Raw genomic sequence first — 17,869 nt, forward strand, 5'->3', positions numbered from 1 at the left:
CCAGTTTGTTTTTACTATTGTTTTTTATTGTTCAATCTGTATACCTACCTTACTCTGTACACCGCCCCGAGTCCCTCGGGAGAAGGGCGGTTTATAAAAACAAATAAATAAATAAATAAATAAATAAACAAAGGAAGCCAGAGACTGCAAGGAAAACTGCACTGCCAGTCCCCATCCCAGCATGTCTTCAAGTGCTCCCTTCCTTCAGGGAGGAAGAGGGCTCATCTATTAATTGTTCGTGGCTCCCAGCTAATCCTTTGATACCAGCACATATTCAGTCACTCCATTCTTCCCTTGTTGCCCACAACTGTTTAAAGCCATATCAGGTTTTGGCCTCAATTCCAAGGCAACCAGTGGATCTTGCCACCAACTGATTGGGCACAGGGGCCAGAGAGAGGCAAGAAAGAGGTACGACTTTGCAGCAGCCACAACTATGTGAATACCACTCATGTGAAGTTCCTTGAAATTTTAATTTTACATGTGTAATGGATCCCGGATTTTGGACACATTCTTTACGTTAACCTGTTTGAAGTACCTTGATTCAAAAATTGTTGCCCTATGATGCACCATTTTGTCAATTCAAGGTTACAAAAAGAGAAATAGACAGGTTTACTATATGGATATTTTGAGTGAATGGAATTGATGATCTGAGAGCGGAGGATCCGGTTATTTTGATTGTGTCAGGCTGGTTGTTCCCATGAATTTCTGCAAGCCTGGTGGCTTTCCTAAAATGTCTGTTGTAGTGGATTCAGATTTTTTTTTACTGTTCATGATTTATTGGCTTCAGTGGGAGGTACTCATTTCAATAAAGTTTTATGGATTTGAATAGTTTTCTAAATAAACTTGGTGATTTTTCTGTCTCCTTAGTCAGTTTCTCTGTTAAAGTCCTGACTAATTTGTTGAATATTGAAATAGCCAACATGATTATACCCTGAAGCATTTTTTCCTCTTTTGCATATTAAGTCAGCCTCCTGTTTAATGAGTAGCTGAGGGTGATATTGAAGTGATATGTTTAGATTTGTTGGTCCAACCACAAAGCATATTTCTTTCTTTTGCTTGGAGTACCATTTATAAAAAGGGAGGATTAGTTTACTGAAAACAGCTTTACCATTTAAAAAATAGCCATATTGGAATAGCCAAGGTAGGAACAGAATGATTTCAGAAAGTCAGATTTGCATGTCCCTAGTTACATGTGGATATATGTCGGGGTGGGGGGAATTGTTGTTGATAATGATAGATAATCTACTTTTCTGAGAAATTATTTCAGTGGTTCTCCTCTTTCCTTCTCCTCCTCTTTTTCCTCCTCTTCTACCACCTCCTTCTCCCCCTTCTTTTGTCTCAGAAAATTATTTTGTAATATGCTCTGTTTATACCACATGAAACACCTCAGAAGATTTTTTTTTCAATAAGATGCTATTAGAAGGCTGACAAGCCTCAGCAATATGGTTTGTCATGTAACTCCGGAAATAATGGGTAATTAAAGGTGAACAAACTGAGATTAAATACAGGTAACAGATTGAGGTTAACAGAAAATTTATCTCAGGCACCCAGATTCAATCTACCGTATATACTTGAGTATAAGCCGACTCGAGTATAAGCCGAGACCCCCAATTTTACCCCCAAAAACTGGAAAAAGTTATTGACTCGAGTATAAGCCGAGGCTGGGAAATGCAGCAGCTGGAGGCTGGATCCCCCGAAAGACGTCTCTGCTGAGATGAGAGAACGGGGTGGCAAGCCGCCGAGAGAATGGGGCGGTGGAGTGCTCCGCCGAGAGAATGGGGTGGCTTGCTGTTCTCTCGGTGCAGCACGGCAGAGGCTGGATCTCACGAAAGAAGTCTCCGCTGAGCGACAGAATGAGGCGTCTCAGCGCCCATTTTCTCGGCGAAGACTTCTTTCAGGGGATGCAGCTTCTGCCGCCCCTTTCTCTCAGCTGCCCAGTGGAACAGCTTGCCACCAGAAATCAAGAGTGCTCCATCACTGGAGGTTTTTAAGAAGAGACTGGACATTCACCTGTCTGAGATGGTATCGGTCAGTGGTGGCGAAACTTTTAGAGACCGAGTGCCCAAACCGCAAGCCAAAACCCACTTGTTTATCACAAAGTGCCAAGGCAGCATCGGCATTCTGGTGCCCTCGGGGGAGGGGACAGGGAGGCGCCTCTGAGTGCCGCCTCTGGCACGAAAAAAAAGGGGGAGCAAAAAATGGGCCACCGTACCGCAAGGCACAAAAACGCCAACCGCCGTGCCGCAGGGTGCAGATACAAGGCACCGCATCACGTGAGAACGGGGCTGGGCTAGTGAGTATCACGCAGGCACTAGCCCCGCCCCCTTTGCAGCATGTGCCTGCTCGTGGCCCCGTGCGCGCATGCACGCATGTAAAATGCTTCCCCCTCCCTTTTCTTCCAGTCCACCAACCAACAAGGACCTGCTGCTGGCAGCGGTGGTGGCGCACGTGCCAACAGAGAGGGCTCTGAGTGCCACCTCTGGCAGGCGTGCCATAGGTTCACCACCACTGGTATAGGTCCTCCTGCTTGAGCAAGGGGCTGGACTAGAAGACCTCCAAGGTCCCTTCCAGCTCTATTCTATTCTATTCTATTCTATTCTATTCTATTCTATTCTATTCTATTCTATTCTATTCTATTCTATTCTATTCTATTCTATTCTATTCTATTCTATTCTATTCTATTCTATTCTATTCCATTCACTTTCTATATTTCTATTCTATTCTATTCTATTCTATTCACTTTCTATATTTCTATTCTATTCTATTCTATTCTATTCTATTCTATTCTATTCTATTCTATTCTATTCTTATTACCATTCTCTATTCTATTCTATTCTATTCTATTCTATTCTATTCTATTCTATTCTATTCACTTTCTATATTTCTATTCTATTCTATTCTATTCTTATTACCATTCTCTATTCTATTCTATTCTATTCTATTCTATTCTATTCTATTCTATTCTATTCTATTCTATTCTATTCACTTTCTATATTTCTATTCTATTCTATTCTATTCCATTCACTTTCTATATTTCTATTCTATTCTATTCTATTCTATTCTATTCTATTCTATTCTATTCTATTCTATTCTATTCTATTCACTTTCTATATTTCTATTCTATTCTATTCTATTCTATTCTATTCTATTCTATTCTATTCTATTCTATTCTATTCACTTTCTATATTTCTATTCTATTCTATTCCATTCACTTTCTATATTTCTATTCTATTCTATTCTATTCTATTCTATTCTATTCTATTCTATTCTATTCTATTCTATTCTATTCTATTCTATTCTATTCTTATTACCATTCTCTATTCTATTCTATTCTATTCTATTCTATTCTATTCTATTCTATTCTATTCTATTCTATTCTATTCTATTCTATTCTATTCTATTCTATTCACTTTCTATATTTCTATTCTATTCTATTCTATTCTATTCTATTCTATTCTATTCTATTCTATTCTATTCTATTCTGTTCTGTTCTGTTCTGTTCTGTTCTGTTCTACGTTCTGTTCCAATCCATTCCATATTTTCTATTCCATTCTGTTCCACTGTCAGAGCCCATCGGAGGCAACCCAGTCAGCCCAAACAGGAGTTACACTAAGGCTACGCAGCCTCTCCTCTCAACCTGAACCCCTCCTTACCTTTCCTTTTATCTGCATCCTATTTTTAACTGCCGGCTCTGCCCTGCCCTAGCAGGGCACTGGACGGGCCTGGCGGAGCTGCTGAAGGTGAACGGGAGAAGATGAGTCTTCGCCGAGAAAATCTCAGCGCCCATTTTCTCGGCGAAGACTTCTTTCGGGGGAGCCAGCCTCTGTCGCCCCTTTCTCTCAGCTGCCCAGCTAAGAGAAGGGGTGACAGAGGCTGGATCCCCCGAAACAAGTCTCCGTGAGACGAGAGAAGAAGGCGTTGGAGCGCTCCGTGAAGTGTGGGGTGGGGAAGCTTGCGCCCATTGTCTCAGCGACGAAGACTTCTTTCGGGGGATGCAGCTTCTGCCACCCCTTTCTCTCAGCTGCCCAGCTAAGAGAAGGGGTGACAGAGGCTGGATCCCCCGAAACAAGTCTCCGTGAGACGAGAGAAGAAGGCGTTGGAGCGCTCCGTGAAGTGTGGGGTGGGGAAGCTTGCGCCCATTGTCTCAGCGACGAAGACTTGTTTCGGGGGATGCAGCTTCTGCCACCCCTTTCTCTCAGCTGCCCAGCTAAGAGAAGGGGTGACAGAGGCTGGATCCCCCGAAACAAGTCTCCGTGAGACGAGAGAACAAGGCGTTGGAGCGCTCCGTGAAGTGTGGGGTGGGGAAGCTTGCGCCCATTGTCTCAGCGACGAAGACTTGTTTCGGGGGATGCAGCTTCTGCCACCCCTTTCTCTCAGCTGCCCAGCTAAGAGAAGGGGTGACAGAGGCTGGATCCTCCGAAACAAGTCTCCGTGAGACGAGAGAAGAAGGCGTTGGAGCGCTCCGTGAAGTGTGGGGTGGGGAAGCTTGCCGCCCATTGTCTCAGCGACGAAGACTTCTTTCGGGGGATGCAGCTTCTGCCACCCATTTCTCTCAGCTGCCCAGCTAAGAGAAGGGGTGACAGAGGCTGGATCCCCCGAAACAAGTCTCCGTGAGACGAGAGAAGAAGGCGTTGGAGCGCTCCGTGAAGTGTGGGGTGGGGAAGCTTGCGCCCATTGTCTCAGCGACGAAGACTTCTTTCGGGGGATGCAGCTTCTGCCGCCCCTTTCTCTCAGCTGCCCAGCTAAGAGAAGGGGTGACAGAGGCTGGATCCTCCGAAACAAGTCTCCGTGAGACGAGAGAAGAAGGCGTTGGAGCGCTCCGTGAAGTGTGGGGTGGGGAAGCTTGCCGCCCATTGTCTCAGCGACGAAGACTTCTTTCGGGGGATGCAGCTTCTGCCACCCATTTCTCTCAGCTGCCCAGCTAAGAGAAGGGGTGACAGAGGCTGGATCCCCCGAAACAAGTCTCCGTGAGACGAGAGAAGAAGGCGTTGGAGCGCTCCGTGAAGTGTGGGGTGGGGAAGCTTCCGCCCATTGTCTCAGCGACGAAGACTTCTTTCGGGGGATGCAGCTTCTGCCGCCCCTTTCTCTCAGCTGCCCAGCTAAGAGAAGGGGTGACAGAGGCTGGATCCTCCGAAACAAGTCTCCGTGAGACGAGAGAACAAGGCGTTGGAGCGCTCCGTGAAGTGTGGGGTGGGGAAGCTTGCGCCCATTGTCTCAGCGACGAAGACTTCTTTTGGGGGATGCAGCTTCTGCCACCCCTTTCTCTCAGCTGCCCAGCTAAGAGAAGGGGTGACAGAGGCTGGATCCCCCGAAACAAGTCTCCGTGAGACGAGAGAAGAAGGCGTTGGAGCGCTCCGTGAAGTGTGGGGTGGGGAAGCTTGCGCCCATTGTCTCAGCGACGAAGACTTGTTTCGGGGGATGCAGCTTCTGCCACCCCTTTCTCTCAGCTGCCCAGCTAAGAGAAGGGGTGACAGAGGCTGGATCCCCCGAAACAAGTCTCCGTGAGACGAGAGAAGAAGGCGTTGGAGCGCTCCGTGAAGTGTGGGGTGGGGAAGCTTGCGCCCATTGTCTCAGCGACGAAGACTTCTTTCGGGGGATGCAGCTTCTGCCACCCCTTTCTCTCAGCTGCCCAGCTAAGAGAAGGGGTGACAGAGGCTGGATCCCCCGAAACAAGTCTCCGTGAGACGAGAGAACAAGGCGTTGGAGCGCTCCGTGAAGTGTGGGGTGGGGAAGCTTGCGCCCATTGTCTCAGCGACGAAGACTTGTTTCGGGGGATGCAGCTTCTGCCACCCCTTTCTCTCAGCTGCCCAGCTAAGAGAAGGGGTGACAGAGGCTGGATCCCCCGAAACAAGTCTCCGTGAGACGAGAGAAGAAGGCGTTGGAGCGCTCCGTGAAGTGTGGGGTGGGGAAGCTTGCGCCCATTGTCTCAGCGACGAAGACTTGTTTCGGGGGATGCAGCTTCTGCCACCCCTTTCTCTCAGCTGCCCAGCTAAGAGAAGGGGTGACAGAGGCTGGATCCCCCGAAACAAGTCTCCGTGAGACGAGAGAACAAGGCGTTGGAGCGCTCCGTGAAGTGTGGGGTGGGGAAGCTTGCGCCCATTGTCTCAGCGACGAAGACTTGTTTCGGGGGATGCAGCTTCTGCCACCCCTTTCTCTCAGCTGCCCAGCTAAGAGAAGGGGTGACAGAGGCTGGATCCTCCGAAACAAGTCTCCGTGAGACGAGAGAAGAAGGCGTTGGAGCGCTCCGTGAAGTGTGGGGTGGGGAAGCTTGCCGCCCATTGTCTCAGCGACGAAGACTTCTTTCGGGGGATGCAGCTTCTGCCACCCATTTCTCTCAGCTGCCCAGCTAAGAGAAGGGGTGACAGAGGCTGGATCCCCCGAAACAAGTCTCCGTGAGACGAGAGAAGAAGGCGTTGGAGCGCTCCGTGAAGTGTGGGGTGGGGAAGCTTGCGCCCATTGTCTCAGCGACGAAGACTTCTTTCGGGGGATGCAGCTTCTGCCGCCCCTTTCTCTCAGCTGCCCAGCTAAGAGAAGGGGTGACAGAGGCTGGATCCTCCGAAACAAGTCTCCGTGAGACGAGAGAACAAGGCGTTGGAGCGCTCCGTGAAGTGTGGGGTGGGGAAGCTTGCGCCCATTGTCTCAGCGACGAAGACTTCTTTCGGGGGATGCAGCTTCTGCCACCCCTTTCTCTCAGCTGCCCAGCTAAGAGAAGGGGTGACAGAGGCTGGATCCTCCGAAACAAGTCTCCGTGAGACGAGAGAACAAGGCGTTGGAGCGCTCCGTGAAGTGTGGGGTGGGGAAGCTTGCGCCCATTGTCTCAGCGACGAAGACTTCTTTCGGGGGATGCAGCTTCTGCCACCCCTTTCTCTCAGCTGCCCAGCTAAGAGAAGGGGTGACAGAGGCTGGATCCCCCGAAACAAGTCTCCGTGAGACGAGAGAAGAAGGCGTTGGAGCGCTCCGTGAAGTGTGGGGTGGGGAAGCTTGCGCCCATTGTCTCAGCGACGAAGACTTGTTTCGGGGGAGCCAGCCTCTGCCGCCCCTTTCTCTCAGCTGCCCAGCTAAGAGAAGGGGTGACAGAGGCTGGATCCTCCGCAACAAGTCTCCGTGAGACGAGAGAAGAAGGCGTTGGAGTGCTCCGTGAAGTGTGGGGTGGGGAAGCTTGCGCCCATTGTCTCAGCGACGAAGACTTCTTTCGGGGGATGCAGCTTCTGCCGCCCCTTTCTCTCAGCTGCCCAGCTGAGAGAAGGGGGTGACAGAGGCTGGATCCCCCGAAACAAGTCTTCGCCGAGAAAATGGGTGGCAAGCTTCCACCGCCCCATTCTCTTAGCGGAGGCTTGCAGAGGTGGCGGCGGAGCTGCGCGCGCAGCTCTCCAAACCGCCGCAGCCCGTTTGGAGAGCTGCTGCCTTCGTCCATGTTTGATGAAAGCAGCAGCTCTCCAAATGGGGGTAGAAGTTCTTTTTTTTTGTTGTTGACTGGAGTATAAGCCGAAGTGGAGTTTTTCAGCCCAAAAAGTGGGCTGAAAAATTCGGCTTATACTCAAGTATATACGGTACCTTGAAAAGGCTTTCTCTATTTGAAAGATCCAGTTCATAGGTTGAAAGTCTTTTTTATTTTTCTGATTTATTTTATTGCCTGTATAATTTATAAAAGTAAAGAATGTTTGCATAATTTCGTTTAGTGCCAACGATATATTTTGTTTAATTTGAACACAATTACCCACATTATTGTTACATATTGTTCCAACTATTGCAGCACAATCTAAAGAAGAGTCTCCGGAAGTGTTATTTGATGAAATGTAATTGAATTATGTGGCTGACTTGAGCACACACTACTGTGATCTTATCACTGTAATATTGCAAGAGCTAGATTACCAATTACTTTTCAGACTCAACTCAGAATGTTGGTTGTTAGCCTTTAATGTTCTTAACAATTTAGAGCCTGAATGTCTTTTGTGGTTCTGTTTTATTCTGACTCGGTATCTGTACATCTGTAGGTTATATATTTAATTAAATATAAATATTTAACATAGCTATAATTACCTCTATATGGTACTGTACACTCCAGAAGATCATCTGGAGCACACTAAAGGTACACAATATAACTTCCTGATTGTTGGATGGCTAAATGATGCAATACCTGTCTAATACCTGCTGAACATGCTGTCTAGGCTACCTCTGAGCTGCTGGGCTCAATTTAAGAGATTAACTGTAGTCTGTAAACAGATTGCTTGGAAGTCAAGAATGAAATATTACCAGTACTGTTCAATATTTTCCACAATGATCAGTTGAGGATATTTTGCTTGTGGTCTCAAAGGTAGTTTGACTTCCATTATGAGTATTGCTTTCTCAGTGCCAGTGCACCAATTATAGAATTTCTCTTGAAAGAAGTATGCTTCATTCCCTTCATAAGAAAATATAAAGATATAATCTTGGATGTATCAAAAGGTGTTTCCACATTAAAGTTATATACATATAAGTACTGAATGGTGAGTGCTTTCAAACTTTCACCTAGCTTCGTTCATTCTTGGATTTGAATCAGCTTAGAATCTGTATTCTTTCTATATATTTTGGTTTAGATGTCTATTTTTGTTAACTTTCTCTGAAAAAAAGGAAGGATACTGAAAAGTGGTTATCCTGGGTAGTAAATATATATTGATCCTCATAGACATTATTGCTGTGAGGAATTGTGAACTGTATAGCAGAAAGAGCACACAAAATTGAAACTGCCTGATTACTCTAGATGGAACGAGACAGATAACACAAACCAGGTGTGAAAAGAGTCAATATATGGGCACAGTATAGGACATTGTTTATGTTATAGGGTGCTAGTATCAGCAGAAAGGGCAAGCTTGAGGTCTCTCTAGAAAAGTAGAATTCAGTATTAAAGTCCCTGCATGTTCTTATCTGATTCTGCATTCCAGCTGTAAAGTTCATGTTATAATTTACATTACTTTTGTATTCCTTGTGCATTATTTTTAAAGGTATATTAATCTATAACCTTTGGGACTTCAGAACTCTTGCATTCCTTTGGCAAGGACACCAGTGATCCCAATAGTTGTGCATGCCAGTAATATATATTTTATAGCATCTAGCTCCAAAGTTTTTGGTTCATTATTTAGTGGGCAGGTTTTACCACAACATCTATAGAATTCTTCCAAAGGGACACAAGGGTTATTTAGAAATATTTGCAGGAAATAACTGAGGTGGGAACTGCATAGTTTCTTTATCTATAGGAAGAAAGTGTCATTTACAGATCAATCATGGATCGAATAGATGATATGTAGCTCAAAGTTGTATTGTGGAATTCTTGGTGGTGGTCTCTGAGCTTGGTTATTTGTTTGCAGATGTTTTGTTACCAGACTATGTTACCTCTTCAGTGCTAGAAGGGAATGGGGTTTGTTCTCTTTATATAAAGCAAGGGTGTCAAACTCGCAAAGTCATGTGACGTGTTGCAACGTGTCACAACTTTTTTTCCATTGCCGGCAATGGAGTGGGCACGGTTTCGCCATTATGCATCCGGCCCACAGGCAGCAGTTTGACACCCCTGATATAAAGCAAATTGCCGTGGTGACGCAGTGGTTAGAATGCAGTATTGCAGGCTAACTCTACCTGCTGCCAGGAGTTTAATCCTGACCTAGCTCAAGGTTGACTCAGCCTTCCATCCTTCCAAGATTGATAAAATGAGAACCCAGATTGTTGAGTGTAATATGGTGACTCTACAAATTGCTTATGGAGGACTGTAAAGTATTATGAAGTCTAAGTACTATATAAATCTAAGTGCTATTGCTATTGCCCTGTCAGTGGGGTGGGGATTTCCTTGGTAATCTGTTGATTAAACTATTGTTTATTTTTTGATTGTGTGTCTGAATTAATACTTCCTTGATTAGAGTCTTCTTTACTACTTGTTTCTCTGGTGTTAATCCCTGCTTATCTGAGTGTTGATTGCTGCAGAGGAGGTGTTCTTTTTGTTTTCTTTTAGCTTTTTTGTTTCTTGAGTGGTGTGAAAATATTGTTTATTTCTGTGTGCTTGTTGACGGCTGATCTATGATCATCAGTTTTTCAATTGAAACATGGTTAAGTCTATCCCCATATTGTGTAATTAAGGAATTTCATCATGTCTTCTGACTGCTAGTTGATGTTTATAGATCTGCTCTGCCAGTTTTCTGCCTGTCTATTCTACATAATGGCTGTTATAGTCCTTGCATGGTATGTTGTAGATGACTCCCGTTTTTTATTCTTGGGTTTTTTGGTCTACTCAAGACGTTTTGGAGAGATTTGGTTAATTTGTGTGCTGCGGTGATGTCATGTGATTATAATAATCTATTGGTTATTTCTGAGATGTTTTTGATGTTTGGCAATATTGCTTTTTTCATAGCTAGTGTTGTGCTGTAGTAGTGGGTTGAGTCATCAGACATTTTTTCATACAGTTGCATGGGTATCTATTTTGTTGAAAAATGTATAGGCAGTTTGTTTCCTTTTTTATGGTTTTCTGAGTTGCCGCAGTGTGTTTCTGCTCATCAAAATAATGTTCCTACATAGCTTCTCTTGTGTTGAGTTTTTACTTTAGTAGTGGAGCACTTGGTTACTGTGGGTGGTTTTTAGATAGGCTTGTGTTTCTAATTTGCTGCCATTTCCTCTACTGATAAGAATATGCATAAAAGGTAGTCTGTTGTTTTTTAATGAGTTTTATTTCTTTGAAGATGTTGTTGATAGCCTTGGTGGCGCAGTGGGCTAATGCCTCCTTAAGTAACACCAGCTGCCTGCAATTAGTGCAGGTTCGCATCCCACCAGGCTCAAGGTTGACTCAGCCTTCCATCCTTCCGAGGTAGGTAAAATGAGGACCCAGATTGTTGGGGGCAATTAAGCTGACTTTGTAATAATGCCGCTTGGGGTGTGTGTGAAAGCCCTAATAAGCAGGCATATACATAGAATGAAGGCTACTGCTAAGCTTGTAAGCCGCCCTGAGTCTTCGGAGAAGGGCGGGATATAAATGGAATTAAAAATAAAAATAAATAAATGTGTCTTCTCTAATTGTTCCTTTTTTATTTAGGACAGAGGTGTCATCATACTGGATCCATATTTTTGGTTGTAAGCATGGGAATATTTTGTTTCCAGACATTGCATTAGTCTCTGCTCTGAAACCTGAATCTTTTGTTCTTCCAAGTTCAACATTGCTCATAACTGGATTCAGTATATCAGGTCTTCTTCTATTATAAGGGGAAAATCCCTTTCATCATTCATGTATTATGTAGTTTTGAATTTAACAAAATTATTTCCTTTGGCAACATATAAACTGCAAAATAACTGATTAGGAAACATAAACTTACCATAATACCAAAACTTCCCTGTGCATTCAATGTTGATACCCACTGATTGATGTTATTGTATCCACAATAAAGAACAGAGTCCTAAACACTGAATGAATATGCAGGCTAAAGCTTTATCTTGTCCTGCAGTTCTCAGATGTAAGCAGTTAAGCAATATTTATACCATTCTAAGCAGATAGCAGCTTTTTGCTCATATATACAGTATAAGTTATAGCAGCTTTTTGCTTCTTTCATTTACACAAAAGCTGATTCTTTGGGGCTTTTCTGTCAGCCATTGTTTATTTGATGGAATGAGGTTGATGAAAGAATTTCCCCAGCTTCCTTTTAGTGAGGATTGAAGGTGAATTGTTATTAGAAGAAAATGTTGCATCCCTCTGAGTGATTTTTTGGATCTTGTTTGCTATTTCACACTTTACATTAGTTAGCATTTTTTTATAAATATGAAATAGTACTATCTTGCATCAGATCATCCGTTTTGAGTATGCTATAAATATGTTGTGTCCCTTTAAAACGTTTGTGTGAAAATGCCTTCACTTAAATGAAGCTATGTTTCTTTCTTTCTCACATGTGTTTTGTAGGTCAGAGCCATTATTTATTTTAGTAGGTTAAAGAAATTTTAGTAAAGGGCATTTTTACAGATAATTTGCTGCCTAGGACACATCTAAATTATTGATACCTAATTCAGTGTATTTTTTTCTTTGAACTTATTTTGTTGAAAGTTTAAAAAACAGTCATATCTCTATTGATGGATGAATAATGGAAGTTACCTGCCAAAAATGTACTTTCTCTTCTTCTTCTTCTTCCGTAGAAGAAAACAATGTAAAAAAAATTGTTCAACCAACCTAGAAATAAGGGGAAATTTCCTGACAGTTAGAACAATTAATCAGCAGAATGACTTGTCTCCAGAGATTGTGGGTGCTCCATCACTGGAGGTTTTCAAGAAGAAATTGGACTGGACATTTGTCTGAAATGGTATAGGGTCTCCTGCTTCAGCAGGGTTGAAGATCTCCAAGCCCCTTCCAACACTGTTATTCTGTTCTTTTTGTACTGTATCTACTACTACACCTAGTGATTGGATGATAAAACCGCTGGTTTCTGCTGTTCATTCCTATACACTGGTTTCTTAATTCATTTTATTATTTTGTAATTTATCCCATAAATACAAAACAATATGGACAAAGTAGCAGACCTATGTGTGTGTGTGTGTGTGTGTGTGTGTGTTTGTGCGTGCATGTATGTATGTATGTGTGTGTATATGTACATACACACACACACACACATACAGTTGCAAGAAAAAGTATGTGAACCCTTTGGGATTACGTGGAGTTTTGCATGAATTGGCCATAAAATGCGCTCTAAACGATATGTAAGTCACAACAATAGAAAAACACAGTCTGCTTAAAATAATACTACACAAACATTAGCTGTTGTCATGTTTTAATTGAACATAACATGTAAACATTCACAGTGCAGGGTGGAAAAAGTATGTGAACCCCTAGCCTAATGACTTCTCCAAGAGCTAATTGGAGCCAGGAGTGAGCCAACCTTGACTCCAATCAGTGTGATGATATTGGATGTGTTGCTGACAGCTGTCCTGCCCTTTAAAAACACACACCTGTTTTGGGTTTACTGGTCTCAAGAAGCACTGTCTGATGTGAACCATGCCTCGTAGAAAAGAGCTCTCAGAAGACCTACGATCAAGAATTGTTGACTTGCATGAAGCTGGAAAGGGTTACAAAAGTATCTCCAAAAGCCTTGATGTTCATGTGTCCACGGTAAGACAGACTGTCTACAAATGGAGAAAGTTTAGCACTGTTGCTACTCTCCCTAGGCGTGGTCGTCCTGTAAAAATGACTGCAAGAGCACAGCGCATAATGCTTAATGAGATAAAGAAGAATCCTAGAGTGTCAGCTAAAGACCTACAGAAATCTCTGGCACATGCTAACATTTTTGTTGACACATCTACAATAAGGAAAACATTAAATAAGAATGGAGTACATGGGAGGACACCACGGAGGAAGCCATTGCTGTCCAAAAAAAAATATTGCAGCATGTTTGAAGTTTGCAAAAGAGCACCTGGATGTTCCACAGCACTACTGGCAAAATATACTGTGGACAGATGAAACCAAAATTGAGTTGTTTGGGAAAAACACACAACACTATGTGTGGAGAAAAAAAGGCACAGCACACCAACATCAAAACCTCATCCCCACTGTAAAACATGGTGGAGGGAGCATCATGGTTTGGGGCTGCTTTGCTGCCTCAGGGCCTGGACGGATTGTTGTCATTGATGGGAAAATGAATTCCAGAGTTTATCAGGACATTTTGCAGGAAAACGTACGACCATCTGTCCGCCAACTGAAGCTCCGCAGAGGATGCGTGATGCAACAGGACAATGACCCAAAGCATACAAGTAATTCAACAAAACAATGGCTTCAACAGAACAGAATACGCCTTCTGGAGTGACCCAGTCAGAGTCCTGACCTCAACCTGATTGAAATGCTGTGGCATGACCTTAAGAGAACGATTCACACCAGACATCCCAAGAATATTGCTACACTGAAACAGTTTTGTGAAGAGGAGTGGTCCAAAATTACTCCAGATCGTTGTGCAGGTCTGATCTGCAACTACAGGAAATGTTTGTTTGAGGTTATTGCTGCCAAAGGAGGGTCAACCAGTTATTAAGTCCAAAGGTTCACATACTTTTTCCAGCCTGCACTGTGAATGTTTCCATCTTCTGTTCAATTCAAACATGACAACAGCTAATGTTTGTGTAGTATTATTTTAAGCAGACTGTGTTTTTCTATTGTTGTGACTTACATGACGTTTAGAGCGCATTTTATGGCCAATTCATGCAAAACTCCACGTAATCCCAAAGGGTTCACATACTTACACACACATATACGTATATACACACATACTGGAATTTAGGTATACCTTTTCAGGATTTAGCAGAACTGTGTATCCAATTCATCCAGTGAGAGATAAAGACTGGTTAGAGGTTGATCTAGTTTTGACTGGACAATGGTGTATGAAGTAATTAGATATAATTTTGTAGAACTGGCACAGTGGCACACAATCTTTACATGCCCTCCTCAAGTTCTTTTGCACTTTCTCATTCGTTGTAATGGGTGTGCTCCTGGGAGAGATGAACCAAAAATTCTGGATTGTACATCAGGCGTATGTTTTCCCAACAGGGCCACTCAAGAGATGAAGGTCATTTCAGTTGTCCAGCTAAAGCAACAGGCACCTTTGTTGGGCAGCAACCATATAAGAACGTCAGTGGAGGATGATCACTATAGTAACCATCACCAAGATATCATTTCATACTGCATAGAAGAATGGTAAACCACTTCTATACTTAACCAAGAAAAACACAAGGATAGATAGGATAAAGTGATTGATGATCAAAGCAGGATGATAGGCTGGCTCCTTTGGCTGGAGGGCTTTTAATACGCTATTCAGTGCTTTTTTTGTCATAGAATGCACCGGAACAGAGTTCTGGGACCTTTTTTCAATAGATCTTCCAAGTTTTAAAACTAACTTGAAAATTTGTTGTTTGGTCTATGTGGACTTGAATCGCCCTGTCGAGCGTAACAGGTTGGTGGCAAAATCATTACAACTGTGCATGCGGGCTGCTTGTGTGTCGAGTCCGATGCATGTGTACTTCGTCTGCGCTGTTTGGGATGGCGCTGCTTGGCTTTTGGCACTACTCGGCTTGTGATTGGTCGTGTGGTTGCACGCTGAGGGCTTACTGCGGGCGGCGACCGTTATGTCTTGTTATACAACTGATGTGTGTGGGTGTGAGTACAGTGATTGACTCTGTGCAAAAGGTAAATAATTTCTTTATTTTAAAAAATGGTTGGTGAATTGAAAATCTTTTTTTAATTTTTATTGTAAAAGTGTGACCCCAAATTTCAAAATGAAAAAAAAAACCTAATTACTTCTCAACCACCGGTCCTGCTGAGAACTGAATATATAATTTTTAAAATAAAAGATTAACAAGATTTGAGTTCTGGCACCTTTTTTCTTACAAAAAAAGCACTGACGCTATTGATGAATAGCTAAGGATCCTTTGGGGTATTAATGGGGTTTATAATATGGCTATCTTAAAGACTTTGGGATAACTAGTTGTGGATGTTGTTGTGCATGAATAGAAAATCTGAAGTTGCAATAACTGATTTATAGTAGGAACATGGAACATAAGAACATGGAAAAGCTCAACACAATGAAAGGTGAAATGAAACCACTACATGTTAACATATTAGACAAGAGTGAATTGAAATGGTCTAAAAATGGACATTTTCAATCAGATTATATTGTTTGCTATTTGGGACACAAAAAACAAAGGCGTGGCATTTCTTTCATCAGAAGGATATAACAAATACAATATTTGGATACAGTGCAATCAATGATGAGATAATTTCCAATATGCTTCATTATGCTACAACTACTGATGTAGAAGAAAAGATATTTGATAAGTTTTATATGATCAAGTTCAGTTTGAAATATACAAAACATGGAAGTCAAAAAACATATTTGGACTGTTTGGCCTAGGAAATCAAAAATAACTTATCAATTTCTGCCAAACCAATTATCTTTTCATTGCTAACAGTCTTCCAATAACCAAAACAATGTCTGTATACATGAATATTGCCAGATGGAGTAGATGGAAATCAAATTTACTATATCATTAGATAAGGAGGCAGTAAAGACAAGGCCAGGGACTGACTATGCAACAAACTGCCCATGTGCGAGTTTCAAGTAAAGTGAAAGGTGAAGAAGAAAAAACCCTGCCAGTTTCCACAACACAATCTTGACCGCATATACAACACCATTTTCTAGCAAACATCAGGAACTATTTTGAAATCACTTGTTGAGATGAGCAGCTGTAGAAATTGAATGTACATATATATCCCCAGGATATTATCTACATATTTTTCTTTCATATCCTTGTAGCATGATAAATATTGGCTCAGTTTATATATCAAATGGATGAAATATTTGTGGCTTATGAGTGTTTCATATAATGCTGATTTTCAAAATTTGCACCACATCCAAATACAGGGAAAAATAGGGTGTGGGGCTATTTTGTGCAACCATTAAAATTACATGTTGAGATCAGATTACTGAAGGAGAAGCATAGTTTATCTCTTTGCAGTCTCTATAAATTTGTCCCCTCTATGTGGATATCTTACCCAGGCATTTCATAAGTTGCAATATAGTGTATCTTTGCCTGAAAGGCCACAGATATACACACAAATAACTATTTGCAACCTTAACTTGGATCCTGTAGGATAAGCCCCCTCCCAACAGTGTGTTTACAAGCTATGAATCTACAGGTGCTTCTTATTCTGGATTGTCCAGAATAAGAACAATTGAGGACCACATGGCAGCGCGATAGTATGGAAGTAGCAGGCAGGAGTGTATTTTTCATTTATTGTTCAGACTGATGCATACTTAAAGAACAGATATGTATGTCATATATAAACAGTAAATGAAACTGAAAAATGTTTGAATGCACAGCTTTTATCAATTATTGGACTGGTTCTCATTGTTTCTACATGTGGTAGTATTCAGATAGTTCAGTAAAAAGCCAATGTAAATTCTTTCAACCATGAAACAGAACAGAAGCTGAACTCAAAGTATGAAAGAGAAACATATTTTACAAATCATATCTCTGAAATGTGGTTAATCCTTTTCAAACACGATAACTGAAAACAAGAGCCTGACAACAGCAACATTAAGTAAAACATCAAAATATTGTATTAATTGGTTTTCCCTCAGCAGATATACTTTAATTGTACACAGTCATGTTCCTGAAGTGAGCCAAAGATAATTTAGACTAAATTGCCAATTAGAATGCTGTATTATCCACATGTAGCCTCCAGGAAAAAAAATATATATCACTCAGTGTTGCTAAAAAAGAACATTATTTAAATATGATTGCTGTATCATAACTCCAAATAAACTAGACAAAATTTCATCAACTGTAACTTTATGCTGCCCAATTTAGTGCCTGTTATGTCCTTGAGGATTCATAGGAGAAGGAAAATATTCCAATGAAATTTGATCTTAATGTTGAAAAACCGGTGGTTTTTTTTCTTTTAATTTCTAGCAATCCCCGGTTTTTGATGATTGCTCTGGCCTATGCAATACCAATGGGAGTTTTCTCAGGATGGTCTGGTGTTCTTGATTGGATATTAACGCCAGTTCACATCAGCCAAGTAGGTGCACTTTTGTGTATCTGTGTATGTCTGTGTCTGTGTTTTTTTATGGTTTGCTAACAAATGATTTAGAATTAAAATAACAAGCAGAATGATTGATCTTCTATGAAATTAAAATTGGCATTGTAGAACTTGAACTTAATTGAGCTGCTTCATATCTGAATATTCAACTTTGGGGAAAGCCTGAACCTTAATTTGTTGGCCTCCAGGAGAGAGATAGTACCGTATATACTTGAGTATAAGCCGAATTTTTCAGCCCACTTTTTGGGCTGAAAAATTACACTTCGGCTTATACTCCAGTCAACAAAAAAACTT

The 17,869-nt window shown here is 42.1% G+C and overlaps 1 protein-coding gene across 1 annotated transcript in view; it reads left to right on the forward strand.

Moving 5' to 3' along the window:
- SLC49A4 (solute carrier family 49 member 4) overlaps positions 1-17,869 on the forward strand; it is a 103,458-nt gene that overhangs the window by 46,343 nt on the left and 39,246 nt on the right. Inside the window, exon 5 of the mRNA XM_081314767.1 lies at positions 17,446-17,554. Within this exon, the coding sequence (XP_081170893.1) occupies positions 17,446-17,554 (109 nt within the window). The remainder of the gene's footprint in view (positions 1-17,445; positions 17,555-17,869) is intronic.

This window comes from Vipera berus, assembly GCF_964194415.1.
Source record: "Vipera berus genome assembly, chromosome: 1".
NCBI lineage: Eukaryota > Metazoa > Chordata > Lepidosauria > Squamata > Viperidae > Vipera > Vipera berus.